The 19,978-nt window shown below is 39.7% G+C and overlaps 1 protein-coding gene across 5 annotated transcripts in view; it reads right to left on the bottom strand.

Annotated features, from left to right (window-relative positions):
• CPED1 (cadherin like and PC-esterase domain containing 1) overlaps positions 1-19,978 on the bottom strand; it is a 324,686-nt gene that overhangs the window by 168,128 nt on the left and 136,580 nt on the right. For all 5 annotated transcript variants that reach the window (XR_003034399.2, XM_005205664.5, XM_015470366.3 and 2 more), the window contains one exon: positions 758-900. Coding sequence is in view for 4 of the 5 variants with exons in the window: in XM_005205664.5 (XP_005205721.1) it covers positions 758-900 (143 nt within the window). In the remaining variant the exon portion in view is untranslated. The remainder of the gene's footprint in view (positions 1-757; positions 901-19,978) is intronic.

The raw sequence follows: 19,978 nt of genomic DNA, 5'->3' as shown, positions 1-19,978 counted from the left end.
TATATTTGCTATGTTTACTGTATTATTTGGTACTACATCATTAATAATCACTGTGGTTAAATTTCAACGTCTATACTGATTACAAAGAGCAGTGGCTTAGATAATCTAAAATTAAATACAATTTATCTTTGGATTTGGAACCTGTTTCATTACCTACAGAAAATACAGATATATAAAAAGTATTCATAACTCATTAAATGAAACAATGAAGTTGACTCCATAAACACACAATATGGGAAAGGAACCTCTCCCACTTCTCCATGCTAAGCATTCTTATTCACATAGAAAGCATGATAAAACTTATATGGAGGCACCTCCTTTTCTTAACATGCTAGATTTAACATTTCCCTAGAAAAAGGCATTAAATTATATTCAAGTAAACTGGATGAGATGTGGAGATAAGAGTTATTGAATTTTGTTAATAAAAGCACATAAATAAAAATATAATTAGTCAATGGAAAGCATATATGATAAAAATAGGTGAGCTTGAAAGGGGTTACAATTTAAAAAATAATTTACATATTAACTGTGCTTTATTTTTTGTCACCACTGTTTAAATACTGTGAGTCTTTAACATACTCTGAACTTTTAGGGTCTACAAATTACAAAACATAAGTTTAGAAGTTCATACTTTATATTACATACAAATTTCCAAGTAGCACCTACTTGTGATAATTAAGATACATTTTCATTAACAATCAATTTTTAGAAGGTAGGGTTTTTTGGTTTTTTTTTTAACATTAAAATTTGCTTTTACCTTTGAAAGATCTTTGGTCCCAGAGTAGATGTTTCACTGAATACTTCAGCTGCTAGTAGGAGTTTGCTAATGGCTTCCCTCATGGTATCAAAAGCCTGAAGAGGTGAACTGGCTCTCAGGAATGTCTCAAAAAATGTTTGCAGCTGTGAACAAAGTAAAGGATTCATATGTTTAAAGGACAATTTCAGTTTGTCTCTCTATCATTTCCAAATGAACAATGTGAAAGATCTCTTTAGGTTATCTGTCTATGACGCACTCAAAAAAACTCCTTAAAAAGGAAAATTTGATCATCTAAGATATATATAAAGTATACTGAAAGAGTATATAATATACATAAGGTATATTGTATAACAAATATATATTATCACATATTATACAATGTGATATATATTATATACGTTTAAAAACATATTACAAGCCTTCTGATTGAATGTGGGATACCAAAATATCTCGCAATTTAAGTTATTTTAAAGGCGCTTACTCCATTTTTCTCCTCATTCCATGGCATCTCACCATGGAAAGTGAAGTGCGAGTATCACAGAGCTTGTGATTGAACTGCCAAGTTGAACTTGGGACACTTCATCTAGGTAAACTTGGACTTGCAACTCACTTCGAATTTTTGTGTCTTTTCTTTAAAATGAGTTACAACCTACCAACAAGAGAGTTGCCAAATCAGAAGTCACTGTAAAATACAAAATTTAAGTCTAAGCTTTTTATTATTATTCCTTTCCTGCATGATTTTTGTATGAGAACGAAAAGAACTACATCAAAATTGCTTCTTCTTCTTCATGGTGTGGGAGCTCTAGCCAACCAGGGAAGAATCTAAGAAAATCTCAGTGTCCTGAAATTTTCATTTCAGGCTTTGTATGACTGGAGAGAATGGGGCCTCATTACAAAAATGGGCAGGATGTTAGGTTTATGCCTTCAAAGAAACACAAATAGCTATTTTTTTATTTGCTTAAATATTAAAACAATCACAACCACAAAACTATATCTTCAGAATGCTCAACACCAAGGCTCAAGGTCAAACTTTTTAAAAAGTATAAAATAAACCTCATATTGATTCATAAACTGTCTCTGGGTAAGCATACACTTTCAAAAATGAAGAACAAAAAATATTTTCAGAGAAAACATGCAGCAGGTATACTATTAATATTTTTGGAAGAACAGACTAAATTTATCTAAGCTGTGTAAGACTGCAAAGGGAAAAACTTTGGTTGCTCTAATAATGAAGGACAGACACTGGCACAAATCACCTGAGGGAGATGGTAAATGTATCTTTAAAATATACAAGCAAAATTCCCCCAAGAGAAACAAATGCTGACTTCATAAACTTTTCCCAGCTGAAAAACAGAAACATAATGAGATATACACTTTAAGACCCTATAAACACGTCATTAGCATTTGGCAATTGGGATGTTTTTCCTTCTCTGAGGACTAAGGAAAATGAATGCAGTAATTGTAGGATCAAAAGAAAACAAATCCAGGCTAACACTAAAAGTATCAACACCCTTGAGTCAAAACAGAGTAACATGTTTTTCCAAAGAAAAGTAACTCATCACATTTCACTCAGTTCACCATATTACATAGAAAGGGTTACTGATAATATTATTGCATTTTCCCATTTATATGTTTCCTGAATATCACAGGGGTCAAGGTTAATAATTTAAGAAGGTTGGAAACGTTTGTGTAACACATAGGATCTGTGAGATTGATTATCAAATTATATCCTCCATGGTGAAAAATAATTAGCAAATTAATGTTTAGGGTTGTATGTATTCTTCTACTGTGGAAACGTATATTTCTTAATTTTTGACTGTAATTAATTTTCGCATGTAAATTCCAGAATTACACAGGTAATTTCGCATGTGTAAGCACTGTGTGCTGAACTTCGGAGGACAAGGTACTTAGCACAGTAGCCTCTATAGATTTAGAGGCTAAAAGTCCCAGGTTCAACTTTGATTCTGTGCCTGTAAATTGCGAGGCCTTGTGAGTCTACTAACAGTAACTTTATAGATGTATTGCTAGGATTAAATCAGAGAATGGACTCTCACATAAAAGTCCACCACCACCCATCAGACATCAAATACTCAGTACACATTAGCTTATTTTATTAATTAAAACAAAAGTCCACAGCATTCCTTCAAAGATGAACATTTAAAATATATCTGATAAGCCTTTCAATAAAATAGATCCCATACGTGTCCCAGGAGAAATGAAAGCAGAGAACTGAAGGACCAAAATCTTTCCTCCCATTTCCCTAAAACTCAGACTGCTAAGAGGAGAACTACCCTCAACCTACAATCATGTAGCAGGGGGACAAGACACAGCTGCCATTACAAACAGAAATGTGGAGGGAAGAGATAGCAGTGATATTTAAAAAGCACAATTCAAAAAAAGAGACTTCTTTCATTTTTCTATTTGTTCTGTTACCAGTCTTTATCTCTATATCCATTTCCTTCTATTTCATTACATGCATTTCCACTTATCTAAGTCCTTCAAGTCAAAGAAGATTTTAGATGAGTTGCTTCTTTAATTTATTTAGTACTGTGGCAAGCAAACTACATATGTAGGAAGTGAAAGTAGACTTATGCAAATACTTTTTTTTTTTTAATCATCAACTTTCAGCAGGTTGTCCAGAGAGGGCAAAATAGTTATATCAATTATTGAAACTAATCCAGGGAGGCTAAGTGGAAGAATTCTTTGAGTGTCTGCTCATTTTGTTTTTCGTTATACTAACTGTATTTTCTTGGTCAAATACCTGAGTTTTATGTATCTCAATGTGCTCACATGTAGAAAAAGAGAAATGTGTTTAATGATCTCATGAGACAATGTCAAATCTGAGATTATTTGATAGTAATTCCATTCAAAGTTATCAGAACCCACTTCTCACTCAGGAGCTTCCTTAACCCAAGCACAAATGTTACTTGAAATAACATCTTCACTTTCACTGCTAAGTTAAAGTCAGCCATGAACTCAAATATCATGGAGACATCCTTGTCTCTAGATCAAGACTTTTAATAGATGTTTTTAAATTACCTAAACATGAGACTATAAGATCCCAGGGAAAGCAGTGCCTTGGTAGTGAGGTAAAAATGAATAAAAGAAGATCTTAAAATGTTTCACAAGACATGAAACTGTTTTATGAACTATAAATTTTCCTACGTCAGTGCAAAAATGAAATACAAATTAAATGCAAACAAATTATGTACAAAATGACCTTGTAAGATCAGGGCTGTAAAACCAGGCAGTTAAAGCATCACCATTGGTTTGTACTTGTGTAAAATTCAAGCAATAAACCAACAAGGTATTTGTAATTTTCACATCTATCCATTCAAGGAACTTCCTGAAATATTTGTAAATGGGTTGAAATAATCAACTAAAAATGGAAGGACAAGAGAAACTGAGGATGGACTTCAAAATATTTGTTGGAAAACTTCAGTTAGGTTTTTGATATCTTAAAATATTTCTAAATTGCCCTTATATTCACCTCATTCTCCGACTCCACTTTCACAGCCCCTCCTGCACTAAATTCTGGGCTTCACCCAGCTGATTTCCTTGATCCACCCATGAGATCTTCGGCAGATTGTTCTCGGTGGCAAAAGACGCTGTTCTGTTAAACCTGCTAACTGTCCATGGTGATGCTCTCACCGCCAGTCCGTGAGCTCTGTCAGGGCAGACACTGTACCGTTTTATCTTTGAGTGGCCAGTATCTAACACAGGACAGGTATTAAGTAAATACTGTTGAGTAAATAAACCTAAGTATAATATTACAGAAACCACAGAGACTTTGATAAAAGAAATAGCTCACTGGAGCTTCTGGATAACAAATTTTCTCCCTACGACAGACAACATGTGTATCTCTCATTTCCATCTCAGGAGAGAGGGAAGATGAGCATTCTTCTGGTGACCTGTAATAAAATCTTTGAAAAATAGAAGCTCACAGCTGTTCAAGAGAATTTCTAAGATAAGAAAATTTAATATGAGTTAAAACATGGGATGAAAGATTAACCAATATTAGAGGGTTCTTTTTTTAAGTCATGTTCTTGACTAACTGGGAAACTCTAGCAGAATGTTGATATTTCAATATTTTGAATTTTCAGTAGTTAATAGGATTGTATCTTATTAAAGTTTACCAGAATTTCTCTCAATATTAATGTGGGAGAGGGGAGCTTTCATTTTCTCAAAGTAAAGAAGTGTATTAGTAATTAACAACAGTTTGTACCAACAAGCATATGAGAAGATCTCAATATCATTCAGATCAGATCAGTCGCTCAGTCGTGTCCGACTCTTTGTGACCCCATGAATCACAGCACGCCAGGCCTCCCTGTCCATCACCAACCCCCAGAGTTCACCCAGACTCACATCCATCAAGTCAGTGATGCCATCCAGCCATCTCATCCTCTGTCATCCCCTTCTCCTCTTGCCCCCAATCCCTCCCAGCATCAGAGTCTTTTCCAATGAGTCAATTCTTCGCATGAGGTGGCCAAAGTCCTGCAGTTTCAGCTTTAGCATCATTCCTTCCAAAGAAATCCCAGGGCTAATCTCCTTCAGAATGGACTGGTTGGATCTCCTTGCAGTCCAAGGGACTCTCAAGAGTCTTCTCCAATACCACAGTTCAAAAGTATCAATTCTTTGGCACTCAGCCTTCTTCACAGTCCAACTCTCACATACATACATGACCACAGGAAAAACCATAGCCTTGACTAGACGAAACTTTGTTGGCAAAGTAATGTCTCTGCTTTTCAATATGCTATCTAGGTTGGTCATAACTTTCCTTCCAAGGAGTAAACGTCTTTTAATTTCATGGCTGCAGTCACCATCTGTAGTGATTTTGGAGCCCAGAAAAATAAATTCTGACACTATTTCCACTGTTTCCCCATCTATTTCCCATGAAGTGACAGGACCGGATGCCATGATCTTCGTTTTTTGAATGTTGAGCTTTAAGCCAACTTTTTCACTCTCCTCTTTCACTTTCATCAAGAGGCTTTTGAGTTCCTCTTCATTTTCTGCCATAAGAGTGGTGTCCTCTGCATATCTGACGTTATTGATATTTCTCCCAGCAATCTTGATTCCAGCTTGTGTTTCTTCCAGTCCAGCTTTTCTCATGATGTACTCTACATATAAGTTAAATAAACAAGGTGACAATATACAGCCTTGACATACTCCTACTCCTATTTGGAACCAGTCTGTTGTTCCATGTCCAGTTCTAACTGTTGCTTCCTGACCTGCATACAAATTTCTCAAGAGGCAGGTCAGGTGGTCTGGTATTCCCATCTCTTTCAGAATTGTCCACAGTTTATTGTGATCCACAGTCAAAGGCTTTGGCATAGTCAATAAAGCAGAAATTGATGCTTTTCTGGAACTCTCTTGCTTTTTCCATGATCCAGCAGATGTTGGCAATTTGATCTCTGGTTCCTCTGCCTTTTCTAAAACCAGCTTGAACATCAGGAAGTTCACGGTTTACATATTGCTGAAGCCTGGCTTGGAGCATTTTGAGCATTACTTTACTAGCGTGTGAGATGAGTGCAATTGTGCGGTAGTTTGAGCATTCTTTGGCATTGCATTTCTTTGGGATTGGAATGAAAACTGACTTTTTCCAGTCCCGTGGCCACTGCTGAGTTTTCCAAATTTGCTGGCATATTGAGTGCAGCACTTTCACAGCATCATCTTTTAGGATTTGAAATAGCTCAACTGGAATTCCATCAGCTCCGCTAGCTTTGTTCATAGTGATGCTTTCTAAGGCCCACTTGACTTCACATTCCAGGATGTCTGGCTCTAGGTCAGTGATCACACCATCGTGATTATCTGAGTCGTGAAGATCTTTTTTGTACAGTTCTTCTGTGTATTCTTGCCATCTCTTCTTAATGTCTTCTGCTTCTGTTAGGTCCATACCATTTCTGTCCTTTATCGAGCCCATCTTTGCATGAAATGTTCCTTTGGTATCTCTGATTTTCTTGAAGAGATTCCTAGTCCTTCCCATTCTGTTGTTTTCCTCTATTTCTTTGCATTGATTGCTGAAGAAGGCTTTCTTAACTCTTCTTGCTATTTTTTGGAACTCTGCATTCAGATGCTTATATCTTTCCTTTTCTCCTTTGCTTTTCACTTCTCTTCTTTTCACAGCTATTTGTAAGGCCTCCCCAGACAGCCATTTTGCTTTTTTGCATTTCTTTTCCATGGGGATGGTCTTGATCCCTGTCTCCTATACAATGCCACGAACCTCATTCCATAGTTCATCAGGCACTCTATCTATCAGATCTAGGCCCTTAAATCTATTTCTCACTTCCATTGTATAATCATAAGGGATTTGATTTAGGTCATACCGAATGGTCTAGTGGTTTTCCCTACTTTCTTCAATTTAAGTCTGAATTTGGCAATAAGGAGTTCATGGTCTGAGCCACAGTCAGCTCCTGGTCTTGTTTGTGCTGACTGTACAGAGCTTCTCCATCTTTGGCTGCAAAGAATATAATCAATTTGATTTTGGTGTTAACCATCTGGTGATGTCCAGTGGTCATGGTGGAGAGATCTGATAGAATGTGCTCCACTGGAGAAGGGAATGGCAAACCACTTCAGTATTCTTGCCTTGAGAACCCCATGATCAGTATGAAAAGGCAAAATGATAGGATACTGAAAGAGAAACTCCCCAGGTCAGTAGGTGCCCAATATGCTACTGGAAATCAGTGGAGAAATAACTCCAGAAAGAATGAAGGGATGGAGCCCAAGCAAAAAGAATACCCAGCTGTGGATGTGACTGGTGAAAGAAGCAAGGTCCGATGCTGTAAAGAGCAATATTGCATAGGAACCTGGAATGTCAGGCCCATGAATCAAGGCAAATTGGAAGTGGTCAAACAAGAGATGGCAAGAGTGAATGTCAACATTCTAGGAATCAGCGAACTGAAATGGACTGGAATGGGTGAATTTAATTCATATGACCATTATATCTACTACTGTGGGCAGGAATCCCTCAGAAGAAATGGAGTGGCCATCATGGTCAACAAAAGAGTCCAAAATGCAGTACTTGGATGCAATCTCAAAAACGACAGAATGATCTCTGTTTGTTTCCAAGGCAAACCATTCAATATCACAGTAATCCAAGTCTATGCCCCAACCAGTAATGCTGAAGAAGCTGAAGTTGAACGGTTCTATGAAGACCTACAAGACCTTTTAGAACTAACACCCAAAAAAGATGTCCTTTTCATTATAGGAGACTGGAATGCAAAAGTAGGAAGTCAAGAAACACCTGGAGTAACAGGCAAATCTGGCCTTGGAATAGGGAATGAAGCAGGGCAAAGACTAATAGAGTTTTACCAAGAAATCAATATCATTAGTCATTAGCAAAATGCAAATCAAAACCACAATGAGATATTACCCCACATCCATTAGGATGACTACTATCAAAAAACCCATAAAATATTAAGTGTGAGAAAGGATATGAAGAAATCAGAACCCTAGAGCACTGTTGGTAGGAATGTTAAGTGGTGCAGACACTTATGCAAAACAGTATGAAGGTTCCTCAAGAAATCAAAATAGAATTATCATAGGATGCAGAAATTCAAATTCTGGATACAGAGCCAAAAGAATTGGAAACAAGTTCTTAAAGATTTATTTGTTCACTCTTGTTCACGGCAGTATTATTCACATAGCTAAAAAGTGGAAGCAACTCAAGTATACATCCATGGACAAATGGATAGACAAAAGATAGAATAGACAGACAATGTAATATTGAAAGTAAGTGAAAGTGTTAGTCGGTCAGTCATGTCCAACTCTTTGAGACCCCATGGATGTAGCCTGCCAGGCTTCTCTGTCCATGGAATTCTCCAGAAAGAATACTGGAGTGGGTTGACATTCCCTTCTCCAGGGGATCTTCCTGATCCAGGGATTGAACTCGGGTCTCTTGCATTGCAGGCAGATTCTTTACCATCTGAGCCACAAGGGAAGCTCAGTGTAATATTATTCAACCTTAAAAAGGAAAGACACTGCAATTCAGATGAACCTTAAAGATATTATGCTAGGTGAAATACTCTAGTCATAAAAGACACTGTATGATTTCACTTATACAAAGTATCTAGAGTAGTCAGGTTCCTAGAAACAGAAAATAAAATAGTGGTTGCCAGTGGCTAGGGGGAGGGGGAAATGCAAAGTTGTTTCATGAGTATATAATTTCAGTTCTGCAAAAATTCTGGAGACTGACTGTGTGTGTGTGTTAGTCCCTCAGTCGTGTCCAACTCTTTTCGACCCCATGGACGGTAGCCCATCAGGCTCCTCTGTCCCTGGGATTTTTCAGGGACAGAGGAGCCTCCTCCATCCATGGGATTCTTCAGGCAAGAATACAAGAATGGTTTGCCATTTCCTTCTCTGGGAGATCTTCCCAACCCAGGGGTCGAACCCGGGTCTCCCACATTGCAGGCAGATTCTTTACTGTTTGAGCCACCAGGGAAGCCAATCATACAACAATATAAATATATTTAATAGTACTGAACCATACACTTAAAATGGTTAAGATGGTAAATTTTATGTACACATTGCATGCATGCATGCTCAGTTGCTTCAGTCATGTCCAACTCTTTGCAATCCTATGGACTGTAGCCTACCAGGCTCCTCTGTCCATGGGATTCTCCAGGCAAAAATACTGGAGTAGGCTGCCATGCTCTCCTCCAGGGGATCTTTCCAACCCAACGATCGAACCCATATCTCCTGCATCTCTTTCACTGCAGGCGGATTCTTTACCAATGAGCCACAGAGGAAGTCCTTATGTATGCTGCTGCTGCTAAGTCGCTTCAGTCGTATCCAACTCTGCTCGACCCCTACAGACGGCAGCCCACCAGGCTCCGCCATCCCTGGGATTCTCCAGGCAAGAACACTGGAGTGAGTTGCCATTTCCTTCTCCAATGCATGAAGTGAAAAGTGAAAGGGAAGTCGCTCAGTCGTGTCCGACTCTTAGCGACCCCATGGACTGCAGCCTACCAGGCTCCTCTATCTGTGGGATTTTCCAGGCAAGAGTACTGGAGTGGGGTGCCATTGCCCTTATGTATACATTATCACAATTTAAGAAAAAATTTAAACAATACTGCAGTTTTCACAGCCTCACTCCCTCCAACAATCATGTTTAAACACTTGCTAATTTTGTACCATGGAAGTCCAAAAAAGCACCTTTTTAATGGTTATAAATTATGCAAAAGAAACAAAATAAAAAATATTTCCTCCCTTGCTCCATTTCTCAGCTCCTGCAAATAGTGGAAATGGTTTCCATCTCTATTCCATTTCCTCAGAACCACTGTTTTATTGAGAAACGATCATTTAACCTTGAAATATTGTTTAGTATGAAAAATACCACACAGCAAGCTTTAATGCTAGTAGGAGCAATCCAGGATAAAGGACACATTTTCTGGGTTGGCCAAAACATTCATTTGTGTTTTTGCATTACATCTTTGGACAGACCTGAACAAACTTTTTGGCCAGCCCAAAATGACCAGTAGATCTTGAAGGATTTCAACCCTGAATAGTCATTGGAAGGACTCATACTGAAACTGAAGCTCCAATACTTTGGCCACCTGATGCGAAGAGCCGACTCATTTCAAATGACCCTGATGCTGGGAAAGGCTGAAGCCAGGAGGAGAAGCGGACGACAGAGGATGAGATGGTTGGATGGCATCACCGACTCAATGGACATGAGTTTGCACAAACTCCAGGAGATGGTGGAGGACAGGGAAGCCTGGCGTGCTGCAGTCCGTGGGGTTTCAAAGAGTCAGACACAACAGAGACTGAACAACAAATATGACGGAATGCAAAGCCTAGGGAATGATCATTTCAAGTTAAAAGATCAATATCACATAAGAGATCAGACTCAGTTTTATCCATGATAGAACTAAGGACACAATTAAATACATGAAATCCAGAATCTATGTTCTTTTCCAAATTAAAAGGGGAATAAGTATGCATTCAAATCTGCTTCTTTTTAATACATTGGAATTTAAGTATATAGTTCTTGATCAATATTATTATTCTGCCTTTTACAAAATCAGCTAGGATCTGTCTGTCTTACTCTGAACTAACCATTCTCTTTCCCTAGCATTTACTGAACTCTTAAAATGTAACTGAAGGAATCTGAATACCTCAGAAATAGGCATACATACAAATCTTAAATAATTTCTAAAACAAAAAAATGCACCCCTTAGACGGAAATTATTCTTTTTATTAAGTTAGTTGAGTCTTTGTATCCACTGCTTCCTCCAATAGCTCAGCGGGTAAAGAATGCACTTACAATGGAGGAGATGCAGGAGACATGGGTTCGATCCCTGGGTTGGGAAGATCCCTTAGAGGAAGAATGTTCTTCCTGAAAATGTTCTTGCCTGAAAAATCCCAGGGACAGAGGAGCCTGGTGGGCTGCAGTCAAAGGGTTGCAAAGAGTCACCTAAGACTGAGCAACTAAGGACTTTTGTATCCAGTAAGACAACAAGAGAAGGGGATGACAGAGGATGAGATGACTGAATGGCGTCACCAACTTGATGGACATGAGTTTGAGCAAGCTCCAGGAGTTGGTGATGGACAGGGAAGCCTGGCATGCTGCAGTCCATGGGGTTGCAAAGAGTCAGGACATGACTGAGTGACTGAACTAAACTGAAGACAATAGTATTTGTTGTTAGAATGAGAAGGGTTCAGCATTGGTACTGATATTATTTTCAGTGTAACCATGGAGAATGTTTGTTCACACAAATACACAGATGTAAATGGAAGGGTTTACTTAGAGCAACATGACTTGACTCCTTGAGCTCCCTCCAAAGTATATTAAAAGAACACACAATGATTTATCATGAAATATTTAATTTCGTTAAAAAAACTGAAAACGACCTGAGTTGTGGAGGATTTGTCAGTTATTGATTAACATCCTTACTTAAATGTGTCTGTTTCAGGGAGGGGTTGCAGAATTTTTGTAAAAACCATATTTAAGTGTGTCTGTTTGGGGGAGGGGTTGCAGAATTTTTTCACTCTGGAGCAATTATTGTCATATTAGGGATAGATGAGTGCTAGGTTTTTCTTTTGAAGAGCAGAGGGGTGTCCATGCAGGGATGGGGGCAAAAATCACCTGCTTTAGAGGCACAGTCTCAGCGAGATGAAATTTTAGGAAGGTGTATATGTGAAAGGTGAAGTTATCAGCATTGATTCTCTTGAAACTATCTCTGGGCCTGTGAACCTGGAGAGTCTTCATGGCTCCCCAGAGGCTCACAATACCCCACTTGAGGATCACAGCTCTGGACGTGTCTGGTCCACAGGACACATCTGCTGCCCATCAGAGGGCTATGGTAGGAGATGAAGTGCTGAGAGCATTCTGGACCTTAGCAAGAAGTCTCCTTCATGTTTTAAAGGAGCATGATTTGGGGAGGGGGGATCCCATATATAAAAACAGAAGGAAAAGAGGAAAAAAGATGGGAGAAAGGGAGGGTAGCAATGACTAAATTACAAACCTAAGCACTGATGTAAGCACTGATTTCATTTCATGCTCATGTGGTATTTGAATATAATTCTATATCACACTTAATAATACTCACTAACCTTAGCCAAAGTGAAAGTGAAGTCGCTCAGTCGTGTCCGACTCTTTGGGACCCCATGGATGGTAACCTACAAGGCTCCACGGTCCATAGGATTTTCCAGGCAAGAATACTGGAGTGGGCTGCCATTTCCTTCTCCAGGGGATCTTCCCAACCCTTAGCCAAGCTGACACCATATGTCAGACACTGTGCGTTTCTCATGCACTGTTTTGTTTATAATCATGGCAATGCTATGAGGTTGATGCTCATTATCTCCATTTTACTGATGAAGAAACTGAGGCTTGAGAACACAAGTAATCTGCCAACGTTTTTACAGTTAAGAGGTAACCAACATGAAGCCATTTTCATATTGAAGCCAATCTACTTGGCCACAAAGCCCCAGCATCACTTCTGCCATTGTGGCTTTGAGTACACTGGGTTTAGGAAAATGGAAAGTGAAAGTGAAGTCGCTCCATCGTGTCCGACTCTTTGCAAACCCATGGACGCCAGGCTCCTCCGTCCATGGGATTTTCTAGGCAAGAGTACTGGAGTGGGTTGCCTTTTCCTTCTCCAGGGAACTTCCAGACCCAGGGATTGAACCCAGGTATCCCTCATTGTAGACAGACGCTTTACCATCTGAGCCACCGGGAAAGTGGATGGACCCTGAAATACTGAAGAATGAATCATCTGTTTTTACTTTCATGGAAAATGTATTTGAAATTGTCACAATTCTCAAACACCCACACATCTAAACTATCAATTCAACACCTTGAACATCTGTGTAGTTTTTTGAGAAACTAAGAAAATTTCTAAGTAACTTAAACCAAATTGCCTAGGATCAAGAACAAATTTTGTGTTAAGTCAAATGATTTAAGAACATAAATATTCTCATCATTTGTTTTAGCTCACTGAAAATTGGCTAGCTTTAGGGTAAACCACAGGAAAACTAAATTAATTGACTGAACTTAAATTAGGATAGTTTTTACTCATTCTCTGGAATTAGATCAAAACTCCAATATTTAAGTAAGTATCATGCTTCCAGTGACATGGATAATTGTATTCATTTGTACTTCTTAATAACCCTAAGCTTTAAAGCATATATTAAAATTGGAAATTCAGAAAGTAGATTCTTAACCAGTTTCATGGTTAAAAATTTTTAAGTTTCTCATACTATGAGAGGATTGATCAGGAGCAAGGTGCCAAAATACAAAAAGCTATGCAGAGCATAAAATTTTAATTATTTGCTTTGAATGGAAGAACCCTGATCGAATTATATTCAACCTTCTCACAGAACTGGCAGGTTATCTTTATGGCTCCTTCTAGAAGCTCTCAGTAGGATATAAAGGATCAGAGAGATTTTAGAGTAAAGAGCAAAAGTTGAAGTTGTAAAGGTTTTATCATTGGACTCTGTGGATATATATCTACTCATTTTCTTTACATGAATGCCATTGTTCAAGTAGGTCACCAATATTTCCATTATAGTTAAAGCACAGATCGTCTTTAAGCCTCTGGTAAAATAATGTCTGTGGGTTATCTGGAAATTTTTCCATCATTTATTAATTGTCGAGTAGAAAATGATATTGCAATTTGGTAATATTTACAACTAGTAATATTTGTAACATGAAGTACAAAATCAGCAAAGAGGGATGCATTTAACAGAAAGAAACCTGTCCCATATATCTATAAATACTCTCAAATGAATAAGAAAGTAAAAAGGGAAAATACTTTCCACTTACCTTCCAGATATTTTACGCAGAGCATCTATTTTAGGTCTTATTAAGTTTCATGGTCAATCACAAAAAAAAAAAAAAAGGAAATGCATTCATTATAAAAATAATGAGTTCTGGGTGTACAATAAAGAAAATGATAGAGCAAACTGCCCTAACATATGAAGGCTGTAGTGTTAAAGTTTGTTAAATCCGTGCTAGAATTATCACAGCCTTCTGCTATTCTCTCATATGTCTCTCATATCTATACCTCTCTCTTACCAGTGTTCAAACAAAACTCATTCTTTTATATAGGATATTTTAAATGAATATTTAAATATGATGCATAGTTTAAAAGCTCATAGTTTAGTATTCTAATTCAACGTAATTCTATGTAGCCCAAAACGATGTCTTCTCTTTGTGGTATTGACTACCAACTTCTATTTTCCCTACCCCCAAATCATTTACTCCTTCATTGTTGCCAGAGTCATCTTTATGAAGCACAGTTCAAATCATGAAGGTCCAGTTCAGTTCAGCTCAGTTCAGTCACTCAGTCGTGTCCGACTCTTTGCGACCCCATGAATCGCAGCACACCAGGCCTCCCCGTCCATCACCAACTCCTGCAGCTCACTCAAACTCATGTCCATCGAGTCAGTGATGTCATCCAGCCATCTCATCCTCTGTCGTCCCCTTCTCCTCCTGCCCCCAATCCCTCCCAGCATCAGAGTCTTTTCCAATGAGTCAACTCTTCCCATCAGGTGGCCAAAGTTCTGGAGTTTCAGCTTTAGCATCATTCCTTCCAAAGAAATCCCAGGGCTGATCTCCTTCAGAATGGACTGGTTGGATCTTCTTGCAGACCAAGGGACTCTCAAGAGTCTTCTCCAACACCACAGTTCAAAAGCATCAATTCTTCAGCACTCAGCCTTCTTCACAGTCCAACTCTCACATCCATACATGACCACAGGAAAAACCATAGCCTTGACTAGATGGACCTTTGTTGGCAAAGTAATATCTCTGCTTTTCAATATACTATCTAGGTTAGTCATAACTTTCCTTCCAAGGAGTAAGCGTCTTTTAATTTTTAGATGTCCCAAATATTTACAGAAGAAGGTGGTATAATAAACAGTAGAAGCCCTTTTACCATTTCTGCTACAAAGGGACAGCTATTTTTATATGAGAGCTCAAAAGTGACATATGCTCTTCTTAAACATTTTAATTTGGAAAACATGAATGTATATTCCTCTGTCAGTCTTACAAAGCCAAACCTATTGGTCAACTGACTGGAATTGCCAGTTATCTAACTTACAGAAACCCCGCCCATGAGTGGGTTACAACCTCAATTAAAGCAAGAATATAAAAATACTTGCCAAGAAATCTCGGCAGAATCTTTCCAGGTCTTGCAATGCCACCCCCTCAAACTCTGAAAGTTGTAGTTATGGTTGTTTAGTTGCTAAGTTGTGTCCAACTCTTTTGCGACCCCACGGCCTGTAAGCCTGCCAGGCTCCTCTTTCCATGGGATTCTCCTGGCAAGAATACTGGAATGGGTTGCCATTTCCTTCTCCAGGGGATCTTCCCAACCCAGGGATCAAACCTGCCTCTCCTGCATTGGCAGGTGGATTCTTTACCACTGAGTCACCTGGGAAGCCCCCTGAAAGTTGTTACATCACATTCAATCCACCTGCAGTTTTTCTAAATTGATTCTTTTATAAATATTCAACTTTGCTTTTACAGAAATAAGTATGTCTTTTTTTGCACTTCCAGTTCATCAGAGCATGACAACTTAAGCATACAGATACTTGCACTGAGCTCTTGTGTCCAGCAGTCAGCATGCTTTATGGAGGGCACACAGGCCATGGCCTAATACTGCAAGGAGTGAAGCAGTAATTAAGAGATATTTTATTCATTGGAGATCTGAGTCCTAATTCTAATCACATTTGTTAGCTCTGTCATCTCTACTAAATCATGAATCTTCATTTCCTCATCCATAGGATGGGTGAGGAACATAGCACCCGATCTCGCAGGGTTCTTAAAAGTATCAGATGAGACCATGCATGAGAATACATTCAGATGTATAAAATAACAGTGGGGTCCTTTTACATTCTCTGTGTGCATGCTCAGTCTATTCAGTCGTGTCCGACTCTTTGTGACCACATGGACTGTAGCCTACCAGGCTCCTCTGTCCACGGGATTCTCCAGGCAAGAATACTAGAGTGGGTTGCCATGACCCCCTCCAGGGGAATCTTCCTGACCTTGCATTGCAGGCAGATTCTTTACAGCCGAGCCAGCAGGGAAGCCCCTTTTACATTCTGCTGCTACTGCTGCCGCTGCTAAGTCGCTTTAGTCATGTCCGACTCTGTGCGACCCCATAGACGGCAGCCCACCAGGCTCCACCATCCCTGGGATTCTCCAGACAAGAACACTGGAGTGGGTTGCCATTTCCTTCTCCAATGCATGAAAGGGAAATGTGAAAGTGAAGTCTCTCAGTCTGTCCAACTCTGAGCGACCCCATGGACTGCAGCCCACCAGGCTCCTCCACCCATGGGATTCTCCAGGCAAGAGTACTGGAATGGGGTGCCATTGTCTTCTCCATTTACATTCTACTGTGCATGAAATTCAGGACCTTCACGATCTGACTCTAACCTAGCTCTTCTGGTTCCCCCTCTGACTCCACAATCCTGAGGCCTTTGCCTCTTTCTTCTTTCTCCATCCTTCCTACTTTAGGCTACCCTAGGATTCTTCCCACTCTGGAATACATACACATTTTTGCCAATGAAAGCAGCTCATATTTCTGAGTTTATAGCCCACCTTCCACCTGCGTGCTTCATGATGTTTATCCAAAGGAAATGCAAACATCCTCTCCCTACTCCTAAAGAAACTCTACTCATTTTTCCAAGCTCAGCTAAAATACCACTTATTTTATGAAAACTACCTCACTTTCTCCAGACTGGAATAATTCTGACTCTTGACTATTCCTGCAAACCAGCCATTTACTGCACTCAGTTCTTATTAGAATTACTTATAAATATGTGTTAGTGAAACATTTTTTTTTCAGTCAACATATGTCTTTTGCACTCACTGGAGAGCGCCTTGAAGGCAAAAACCAACATTTCTCTCGAGTCCCTCTCCATATTGCCAGCACATAGGTACCCTTTCAACAATCTCAGAACACAACTGAGCTGAAGTGACTACGAAAGATCACAGAAATCATCAACATGGTTTTTCCTTTATTTTTGACTCCATGATCAAACATAAAAATTATACACATGCAAGAAGACAGCGAGATTAAACACCCTGATTTCCCACCACTTATTACAGGGAGATTTTTTCCTCCACTTTTCTTTATGATGGGCATACAATCATTAGAAGTTTCATCCTCAACTACAGGGGCTAAGTCATTAGACAAGACGCCTTCCCCTCTATTTTCCTCTTTGTCTCCTGCCCCTAATTTGAATATTTCTCTGTCCTTCCATTGAAATTCTTTTGGCGAAACCTGCCATTAATCTGCTCTAATGTGAAAATCTTTCTTTTCATTGATGTGGCAGTTTGCAAAGACTGGCCGCAAAATCTTCCCACTCTTGTCGGCTCACCACTTCCTCTATAAAGAGGTGGGGTCTATTTCTTGACTCACTGAACCCTGGCTGAGCCATGTGATATTCTTTGGTAATGGGACATTTGCAAAGGTGATGTAAACTGTTTTCTTTTCCTGCGGCAGCTGTAACAATTTACCTCAAACATGGTGACTTAAACCAACATATGACTCTGGAGTCAGACAGGAGACTGGGGTTGAGGTATATACGCTATTGATACTATGTATCAAGTAGACAACTGAAGGGAACACATTGTGCTCTATTAATAGGTGCTCTGTGGTGTCCTAAAAGGGAGGGAAGTCCAAAAGAAAAGGGATATACGTACATGGCCCCGGTGTTGCTGTTGTTGTTCACTCGCTCAGTCATGTCTGACTCTTTGCAACCCCATGGACTGCAGCATGACAGGCTTCCCTGTCCTCCACCATCTCCTGGAGTTTGCTCAACCTCATGACCATTGAGGCGGTGACACCATCCAACCACCTCATCCTCTGTCATCCCCTTCTCCTCCTGCCTTCAATCTTTCCCAGCATCAGGGTCTTTTCCAATCAGTCGGCTCTTTGCATCAGATGGCTAAAGTATTGGAGCTTCAGCTTCAGTATCAGTCCTTCCAATGAATATTCAGGGTTGATTTACTTTAGGATTGACTGGTTTGATCTCCTTGCTGTCCAAGGGACTCTCAAGAGTCTTCTCCAGCACCATAATTCGAAAGCATCAATTCTTTGGCACTCAGCCTTCTTTATGGTCCAACTCTCATATCCATACATGACCACTGGAGAAGCCACAGCTTTGACTATATGGACCTCTGTTGGCAAAGTGATGTCTCTGCTTTGTAATACACTATCTAGGTTTGTCATATCTTTCCTGTCCCAGGAGCAAGAGTCTTTTAATTTCATGGCTGCAGTGATTTTGGAGACCAGAAAAATGAAACCTGCAACTGTTTCCATTGTTTCCCCATCTATTTGCCATGAAGTGAGGGAACCAGATGCCGTGATCTTCTTTTTAAGCCAGTTTTTTCACTTTCCTCTTTCACTTTCATCAAGAGGCTCTTTAATTCCTCTTTGTTTTCTGCCATTAGATTGGTATCATCTACATATCTGAAGTTGTTTATATTTCTCCTAGCAATCTTGATTCCAGCTTGTGATCCATTTACCTCAGCATTTCTCATGATGCACTCTGCATGTAAGCTAAGTAAGCAGGGTGACAATATACAGCCTTGACGTACTCCTTTCCCAATTTTGAACCAGTCTGTGATTGGCCCTGGTGATTCAGTGGTAAAGAATATGCCCGCCAATGCAGGAGATGCGGGTTCAATCCCTAGGTTGGGAAGATCCCCTAGAGGAGGAAATGGCAACCCACTCCAGTATTCTTGCCATGGGAAATCCCATGGACAGAAGAGCCTGATGGGCTACTGTCCATGTGGTTGCAAAAGAGCTGGACATAACTTAGTGACTGAACAACAATAGATATGTATACGTATGGCTGATTCATTTTGCTGTACAGTAGAAGTAACATAATATTGTAAAGCAACTATACCCCAGTAAAAATTAAGTAACAAACAAAACTCCACCAATAAGGGGGGGAAGCAACCGAAATGTATGTCTCAAGTTCTGGAGGCCAAGAGTCTAAGCTTAAGTCATCAGTAGGGGCACGTTCTCTCCTAATGCTCCAGGAGACAATCTACTCTTCATTTCTCCCAGCTTCCTGTGGCTGTATGCATTCCTTGGTTTGCGGGTATGTAACTAACCTCCACCTCCATCTTCACATAACCTTCTCTGTGTGTCTTCTCTTCCTCTACCTGTACATCAAATCTCCCTCTGCCTTTCTGTTATTTATAAGGGCGTGTGTCATTGGATTTAGGGCCCGCTTGGATAATCCAGGACGATCTCAATTTGAGACATTAACTGAATGAAATCTGCCAGGGTTCTTTTCCGAATAAGGTTATGTTCACAGGTTCTGGTTGTTAGGACACGGACATATCCTTTGCATATCACTGGAAAACACCCTGATGCTGGGAAAGAGTGAAGGCAGAAGGAGAACAGGGCGACAGAGGATGAGATGGTTGGATGGCATCACTGATTCAGTGGACATGAATTCAAAGTCTGGGAGATGGTGAGGGACAAGCAGGCCTGAAGTGCTGCAGTCCATGGGGTCACAAAGAGTCAGCATGCCTTGGCGACTGAACAACAACAACAAAAATATCCTTTGGGGGTCAACTGTTTAACTCACTGCACAAACACTTGAAAAGAACTTGGCCTTTAGGCATTGCTCATTTGCTATTCTTGGGCACCCAGACAATGCCACCTTATAAAAGAACACAGAGTCCCTGCTGGATGACGAGAAACATGTGGCCAAGACATGGCCCCAGATAATACCCAGCCAACAGGCAAGCACGCGAGTGAGGCC

The sequence above is a fragment of the Bos taurus genome, chromosome 4 (assembly GCF_002263795.3).
Source record: "Bos taurus isolate L1 Dominette 01449 registration number 42190680 breed Hereford chromosome 4, ARS-UCD2.0, whole genome shotgun sequence".
NCBI lineage: Eukaryota > Metazoa > Chordata > Mammalia > Artiodactyla > Bovidae > Bos > Bos taurus.
Note: the sequence above shows the minus strand (reverse complement) of the source record. Positions and strands in the feature narration are given on the sequence as shown.